Below are 8,627 nucleotides of genomic sequence, written 5' to 3'. Positions count from 1 at the left end.
TGATGCCTAATTCTCTTTGGCTCTGGGTGGTTAGGGCTTTATCCTCGCAAGGAATTCTCTCTCAAAGGCTTCGAGGTGGGTTGCTCTCAAACGACAAAAGCCGTACACTAACTCTGAGCAGCCAACCATTTATGGTTGTAGGGGGTGGGCTATTTATAGCCACTAGGCAACCCGGCCTGATTTGTCCGGAATGACCCTGGGTCACTAAGGAACTGACACGTGTTCCAACGGTCAGATTTCAAACTCACACGGCAACTTTACTTGGGCTACAAGCAAAGCTGGCTTGTCCGACTCTGGACAAGATTCGCTCTCATAGTCTTCACTCGAAGACATAGGTTTTGGTTAAGCATCACTTCAGTCATTTTGACTGGTTCTCTTGGACCCCACTTAACAGTACGGTGGTTCCTATGACTCAACAAAGAAGAAAAAGAACTACGAAAGATCTAAGTCATCGAGCTCCATATGCTTCATGCGATGTCTTCTCTTGTCATAGTCTTCAATGTGAATATCTTCATATACCACCTTTGACCTCAATGTCTTCATACATTTTTAGGGGTCATCTCTGGTAGGAAAACCAAATCAATGAGGGACTTCTACCTGTGTTATCCTGCAATTCTCACAAACACATTAGTCCCTCAACTAGGTTTGTCGTCAATACTCCAAAACCAACTAGGGGTGGCACTAGATGCACTTACAGCCTCCCACACATACGTAGCTCTTTTAGCTGCATGAAGTCAAGGGCCCCGCGGAATTTCCCAATGAGACGGCGATTGATGTTGGCGTTGCTCTTGTCCGCCGCTTTAGTGATCAGATTGAAATCCCCCAAAAGAAGCCACTGCCTTCCAGTCGTGGCAGAGAGAGCCCTCAACTCCTCAATGAATGCCACCTTCTCCGACTCACCCTGAGGACCATAGACGCAAGTTATGGTCCAAGCAATGCGATCATTTAGCATGGAGACAGAGGCGGAGATGGTGCCCGGCGTAGTCTGGCAGTCTGACAGCGCGAAGAAACGGTCTGACGCGGCCAAGATCATTCCTCCTCTAGTGCCGGTTGCAGGCAAGACAAAGTAGTTGGCGGTGAAGCAAGGGCCAAGCATCTCCCTGACAATGGAGTTGTCAACTAGTTGTAGCTTCGCCTCTTGGAGACAGACGATGGGGGCGTGGGAGTCGCGAACGATATCGCAAACGGCGTCACGGCGAGCGCGCGAGTTAAGTCCGCAGACGTTCCAGCAGATGATTTTTACGTCAGATTGCGCCATATGGGAAACTTAAAAGTAGCACGGTGGATGTAGACTTCAGGAGGCGCCGAGGAAAAAGAATGAAACAGAGTGAAGTGCAGCTAGCAGACTTGAGCTTGGTGACACAATGCAGGGAAGATAGACGACCTCCGGTCGCGATGATACATGGTTCTGGACGACTAAAACGAAGAGCAAGAAAGGAACGGTGATACATCATGCTCGTAGGATAGAAGCCCAACAAGCAACGGCAGCTAGGGAGCCTACACATTAGCGACCTGGGCAACAGCTTTTGCAACCTCCTGGGCGGCCTTCTTCTTGTTCTTCTGCGCCTTCTTTTGGGTGATATCTTGGCGTGCGCTACCAGTCCAGCAGTAGCCTGGACCACGGGGGCCGCGAGCGGGGTGCTGAACATGTCGAGGTAGGCCTGCTTGGCCTTCTCGTCGTATCCAACAGACGGGTCCAGTACACCACAGACCTTGGCAATGAGCTCCTGGATCGCCTCCGTAGCAGCCCCGAGCGGGGCTTTTTCCTTCTTTTTGTCGAGCCGGGCGCTACGACGAGCAGGCGAGACCGACACGCCCCCCTTGCTCCTACGGGTGGCCGGAGTAGACAGCAACGGGGCGGGCGGCTCCCCGGCAACGCTGGCGAGGAAAGACTCCAGGGGGTTCCCAATCGGAGGCACGTCCGTAGCAGCTGCCGGGGCAACAATGACGGCGGGTTCAGGGCAGGCATTTGCCAACAGCGTGAGTGCTCCGACCGGGTCGGTGGCGTCCGTCCCAGGCCCGACCATGACGGTGGGGGGGAGGGGGTCGCGGCGACGAGGATCTCCGTCGGGCCACTCCCAGCTGCATTGACCGTGTGGACGGCGACCGGCTCAGGCCTGATCACGAGGGGCGGTGGAGGGAGGCACAACAACAAGGAGCCCGACAGGGTCACCCCCAGCGTTGTACATCGTGCGGTCGGCGTCGACAGGCCGGGCCAGAGGCGAAGCATCAACGGTCGATGGCGGATCAGGGGCGGACCAGGCTTCAACCCCCGACGTGTCGAGGCTCCGCACCTCCGGGGACAAGGCGAGTCCTGCGAAGCAGGCCGACAGCGTAGGCAGGGCGGGCACCGCCGAACCCGCCTCCGCCACGCCAACAGCCGCGCCAGCCAGCAAGGATGGGTTGGCCGGGCCACCAGTGGTTGAACCGAGCTTGACGAAGGCACCCTCCACCCTTTCAGCAAGGTCGGCCAGCCACCGACGCATGGCAGAGAATTCCGAGCGCAGCGGAGCGAGCGCGGTGTCGATAGCCGCCGACAGCTCGGACCGAAGTAGGCGGGCATGGTCCACCAGCGGGAGGTGAGGCCCCGCAGGAGCGCCGCCGTCGGACAGAAGGTGCAGCCTGCCGCATGCCACCGGGTCGACCTCCATCGCCATGACAGGAGACGCAGCGCCCACGGGAGAGCCCGCACGGCGACGTCCATGACGCGCCGAATCCACGTCGCGACGTCGAGGTGAGTGGGTGCGCTCCCTGCGCCCGTCCAAGGCCGCGTCCGTCCCGGCCGCCGCCGCCGTGCCAGTCATCGCTGTCGTCCCGGCACCGCGGCATCTATCGGGGGTGGTCATCCCCGGTCTCGGCGACGCGGAGCAGCAGCCCGTGAGCTGCCTCCCATGTCAGGGAGGGCAAGGGTGGCTCCAAGAGGCGGCGGAACACCGTCGACGCACTCCATGTGCCACTCCAGCGGCAGCCTGGGAGGGCTGAACGCCTCAGCGCGATTGTCAGAGGTGTAGCAGTCCAGGGGAGCATTGGAGTGGTCCTCCACCATGTCCAAGTGAACCAACACCCTGAAGGTTGCGCCACGCTTGCAACCGGACGGCCTCGCCACATTGGCGAACACCTGCAGGCCGCCGGATGGACGGGTGGTGAATGTTAGCCAGATGACCTTGGGGATGAGGTTTGGGTCTGCCGTCCAGGCCCAGAGGTCGAGCGTCACGGAGTTTGTCCGGAGCACGGAGTGGTCTTCGAGGCGATCCAGGGAGTAGCGCCGGCCGATGATGCGCTCGGCGACAGACGGCGTCCACGCGTAGTCAGGGACGTTCTCCAAGCACAGGTGCACTCGGTAGTTGAGGGCGGCCCCGAACGCGCGCTCCAGAGGACGCCACGGCCTGATGTGGACAATGGCGTCGGCAGCACGCATGTGACCCGCGGCAAGCGCCACGTCGCACTGGGCCTTGTGCTCGAACTTGACGAGGAACTTCACTGGGTGGTACGGGGTGACATCCACGTCCCCGTGGCTGAGCCGGAATTGCTTCCGGATGGCGCGATCGACGTCCAGCGCGACGAGCCGCCGCGGCGCGTTGATGGCCCAGGCGATGGCCGCCGTCTGTTCCCACTCAAGCATGTCACGGTCCATGTCGAATGAGGACGGGATGAAGCACGAGTCCTCCTCGGGGCGAGCGTCCGACGCCCCAATGCCGGCGGAAGCGCGAGCCATCCCAGCGCGGGGAGGGGGAGCGGACGGGGAGGCGACAACCTCAGCCCAGGAACGCGCGGCCGAATCGTCGGGCGAGCGGCGCGGCGGAGGGGCCGCAGGCGGGGAGGCCGGACGCTGCTTGGACGCACGCCGCAGGGGGCAGCTGCGCTCGATGTGGCCCGAGAGGTTGCAGGAGAGGTAGCGCACAGGGTCGCGACAGGCAGAGGAGCGGTGGTGTTTGGGGGCGAGACAGCGAGAGCAGCGCCCCTCCGTGCGCTTTTTGAAGCGGATGAAACTGGCTCGGCGTTGCTCGTCGAGGCCGCTCGGCGCGGGATGGGACGGGACGGCAGACGCCTGGCTTGAAGGCGCGTCCCGTCGAGGGCGGCGCTGCCGCAGCACGAAAGTCCAGCCCTCCTCCTCCCGAGGAGCGGACGAGACAGGCCGTGGCGCGAGGACGCATCCTGACGCCGCATTGACGAGCCGGGATGGGCGAGGGGGGATGGTGATAATGGAGCGGAGGCGGGTGGCCGCATTGAAGGCGTCCGGCGCGGCCGCGGAGACTTGAATGCGCGCAGAGGAGGGTGAAGCCCCAACAAAGCCCGGGGGGGCGGAGCAGCCGAGCCCGGAACGAACTCACCCCCCTCATCAATGCCAACAGGCAAGGGGGCCGAGTCCAGGACAAAATCGCTAGATTCGCCCGACGAGCACGGCGCGCGCGCAGGGGAGACGGACGCCGACGTGCACCCCAAGGCGAGCGCAGCAGCAGGAGGGGAGCAGGGGACAGGAGGAGGCGCCGCACCCAGAAGCAGCAGCCTCTGCGCCTCAGAGAAGAACCAGGGAGGGCCCGGGGCCAGGCGCACCGGCCGGAAGGGGGGAGGGGGCAGCAGACCGCCGGCAGGGCGGGGCGGCCGGGTGCCGCGCGCGGGGACGAGAGCCCGGGGAGCTCCAACGGATACATTTAACGCGTGCGTCGAGGATTTTTGCCTTTCCAGAATTCCAGTGGGTAATTTGCCTGAAAAAGTTGCAACTTGGGTTGTATCACCAGATAACCGAGAAAAACGTCCACCACACTGACCATTCACTCACTATTTCACTTGTCATAGCAAGCAAATACTAGCGGAGTAAACAAAAGGTAAACCATCTGACTTGGACAACGGGCTGGCGAGTTATTCCACAATTGCTACAAGCCTACAACAACTTAGAGCGAGATAACAATCCCGGACAGAACACACCATCATGATCATCATCAATCTAAAAGCTTGTTCTAAACGAGCCTTCATGATAAAACGAGCCTTCTACGAGCAGACGGGCTTTCTTTCTTTCTTATAGTATACATACATGGCGTTATTTTTGCCTAACACTAACAGCTTAGGATTGTTCTGCTACATCAGCGCCCACCTCCTCTGCTCCCGCGTTCTTGTGGCTCTTGGTGCCAGATGGTTCCGAGCTGGCCCCAGCCACTGCGGCGTCCTGCTTGCTCCCTCCAGGTGCTGCTGCTGGCTGGAGGTCGCCGGCTGCTTGCATAGGCTGCTGCATGCCATTGACGGTGCCTGGTCTCATGACCACCTGGGCGGGGAAAGAAAGGGCCTGGGCTTGCTGCTGCTGAAGCTGCTGGTGCTGCTGCTCTTGCATCTGCTGTGGGGTTAAAGGCGTTCTTGGAGGGAACATTGGTACTTGTGACATGTAATGCCCTGCACCTTGCATACTACCAGGCTGCACCATCTGTTTGCAAAATAAATAACTGAGCACCACAGACCATCTTTTCGCAAAATGGATAACTGAGTACACAGACTAACCTGAGGGTGACTTGTAGGGTTCTGTGGTGGTTGGGCATCCGCGATAGCAGCTAGATACAAGAGATTCTTTTGGAGTTGAGCTTGATACCTGAAAGTCCAGAGCATAAACACTGTTATTCTAAACGCATCATCAATATCACACATCCATTTATAGGGAAGCATTTGCGTAAGGTAGGCACATCATATGATGACCACAATGGCTGCTTCTCTGTACCAGAAACTACATTACAAGCTTTTGGTATAGCCCTATCAACTGACAACCAAAACTAGAAAGGCATATGGGGTCCTTAACCCAATAACAACAACAACAACAACAACAACAACAACAACAACAACAACAAAGCCTTTAGTCCCAAACAAGTTGGGGTAGGCTAGAGCTGAAACCCATAACATATCAAAACCAACTCATGGTTCTAGCACGTGGATAGCTAACTTCCACGCGCCCCTATCCATGACCAGTTCTTTGGTGATATTCCAGTCCTTCGGATCTCTCTTTACAGACTCCTCCCATGTCAAGTTTGGTCTACTCGACCTCTCTTGACATTATCAGCACGCTTTAACCATCCGCTATGCATTGGAGCTTCCGGAGGCTTGCGCTGTATATGCTCAAACCATCTCACACGATGTTGGACAAGCTTCTCTTCAATCGGTGCTAACCCAACTCTATCACGCATATCATCACTCCGGATCCGATACTTTCTTGTGTGGCCACACATCCATCTCAACATGTACATTTCCACGACACCCAACTGTTGAACATGTCACCTTTTAGTCGGCCAACACTCGACGCCATACAACATTGCAGGTTGAATTGCCGTCCTATAGAACCTGCCTTCTAGCTTTTGCGGCACTCTCCTGTCACAGAACGCCAAAAGCTTGGCGCCACTTCATCCTTTCAGCTTTGATTCTTCATCAGTATCACCATCCTTTTTCAGCATTGACCCCAAATATCGAAAGGTTTCCTTCTAAGGTCAATGCTAACCAAATTTGGCACGCGATATCAATAGTGAAAGGTGCTCATCAAGGCTAACCTACTCCTCATGCTTAGTAGTACTGAAACTGCACCTCGTGTACTCAGTTTTATTGTCCGCAAAAAAAAGTGTACTCAGTTTTATTTCTACTAAGCCTAAAACATTTCGATTCCAAAGTTTGTCTCCATAGCTACTTTCTATTAATCCCCGTCCGACTATCATCGACTAGCACTACATCATCCGCAGAGGGCATACACCATGGGATATCTCCTTGTATATGCCTTGTGATCTCATCCATCACCAAGGCAAAAAGATAAGGGCTCAAAGCTGACCCTAGGTGCAGTCCTATTTTAATCGGAAAGTCATCAGTGTCGCCATAACTTGTTCGAACACTTGTCACACCATTATCATACATACCCTTGATGAGCGTAATGTACTTTGTTGGGACTTTGTGTTTCTCCAAGGCTCACCACATGACATTCCACAGTATCTTATTATAGGCCTTCTCGGAACACCAAATGTAGGTCCTTTTGATCCATGTATAACAATGACGCTGTTAAAAGACACTGACATGGTCCTCGAATCTGAGTCAGATGTAAGATAGATCGTCTATTTCATTTGTAATCAGCTGCTGTCTTTATAGTGTCAACCATTTTTCGACCAAAACATGCCTCGAATACAAAAGACAGGGGTTTGTATTTGGAATGCCATACACATAACTTCAACGAAAAAACTGGCAGCTATGCAGTTTCACGCTACATCACATAAAACGAGAGATAAGGGTCAATCAATGCATTAGCAGTTTCATCGTTGTGGATATGGGTAATGGGGATGCGGGAAAATGACATTTTTCGAAAACAGTATACAGGGAATGGCAGGTATAGGGCATTCTGCAATACAGCATGTAATAGGTATAAAATATGAGCCCACAGAGGTATATAGGAATTAAGAGTACCTGAGAGGTCCCTGATCGCAAAATATGAAACCAACAATAAACATTTCATATGGTAATTGCAAGCACTAAACCAAATTAGCAAGCCACTTACTGAGCACATTCAGCCAACTTTCCTAGGTTCTGATTTTCAAGGATGGCCAAAATAAGTTGCTTATTTTCATCCAAATACTGAAAAAGAAAATAAGTGTTAGTAAGAAGTTAATATATATTTAATGAGTATATGATCATACTATACCGCCAGGATTCCATACAGTCATAACTCATCAATTTTACATTCACTGCTGCAATGTTGTGTAAGAACTATACACAAGAAACTTCATTCGCGAAGAAGCGCCGTCCCATATATTCTTCTTTTTTTATCGTGCCAGCATAGTTGATATTTCTTGAACCAGTCTTTCGGATAGAAATGTGTTCAGATGGATACTGATTACTGAATGGATGATTTCTGAAGTTGACTCTCTTGGAGTTAAACTTATTTCTATGTAACTATCACGAGTCCATGATTTGGAAACACAGAGATGATGTTGCATAGAGGAAATAGGTATACAGTTATCAATAGGTATACACTCATCCACAAGGCTCGTTCGAAACACAGGGGCGATATTTCTCTAACCAGGAACGAAAAAGGTGAGGCCTATGGTCGAATCAATAGGTTGAAGGAAGCATCTGCGTAACCCTAGCAGGAAGGAGGCACGGATCGAACCTTTTGGATCTGCTCGGTGGTGATGCCGGCCGGCGAGGACACCGCGCCGACCGCTCCCGGGGGCAAGGACATCGCCTGCTGCATCGTCAGCTCTCTCGCTCGCTCGCTCCCTCCTCCTCCTTATCGGTTGTTGGATTCGGTGGGATGTAGCTTTCTCTCTAGCTTTACTCTTTCTCGAGGTGGTTAAGCCCGGGGGAAGGGAGGGGAGGGGAGGGGGGCTTTGGGTTTCAGAACTCAGCGACGACGAGACAACCAAAAGGAAATGAAAGCAGGATGGCGATTTACGAATCTGCCCTTGTGCCATACAACGATGCTCCCCGGTACACCTGGCCATGGGCAGCCCGGATCCGAAAAAACCTGACGCAGCCCGGACGGCCTTGCCAATGGGCCGGGCTGAGCGCGAGCCTGTCGTATTCGTAGATTAAGGAAGAGGCCCGATCCGAGACTCGACGGGCTTTTTACGTGATGAGTCAGGCTTGGGCCTGATTTTTAGGCCTGACGGCCGGAC

At 54.5% G+C, this 8,627-nt stretch overlaps 1 protein-coding gene and 1 pseudogene across 1 annotated transcript; both read right to left on the bottom strand.

The window, feature by feature from the left end:
- Positions 1-1,244: 1,244 nt before the first annotated feature.
- LOC125554727 (uncharacterized) lies at positions 1,245-3,730 on the bottom strand (annotated as a pseudogene).
- A 1,086-nt stretch (positions 3,731-4,816) lies between these two features.
- Positions 4,817-8,364, bottom strand: LOC125551520 (uncharacterized). The gene is made up of 4 exons (XM_048714778.2): positions 8,120-8,364; positions 7,508-7,584; positions 5,491-5,578; positions 4,817-5,416 (listed from the first exon to the last, which is right to left on the bottom strand). Exons 1-4 carry the CDS (start codon positions 8,201-8,203, stop codon positions 5,063-5,065), a joined length of 603 nt encoding a protein of 200 aa, XP_048570735.1. The 5' UTR covers positions 8,204-8,364; the 3' UTR covers positions 4,817-5,062.
- Between the last annotated feature and the right edge of the window lie 263 nt (positions 8,365-8,627).

This window comes from Triticum urartu, chromosome 4A (assembly GCF_056163025.1).
Source record: "Triticum urartu cultivar PI428250 chromosome 4A, HENAU_Tu73, whole genome shotgun sequence".
In the NCBI taxonomy this organism is placed as follows: domain Eukaryota; kingdom Viridiplantae; phylum Streptophyta; class Magnoliopsida; order Poales; family Poaceae; genus Triticum; species Triticum urartu.
This window is presented reverse-complemented; position numbering and strand designations above follow the sequence as displayed.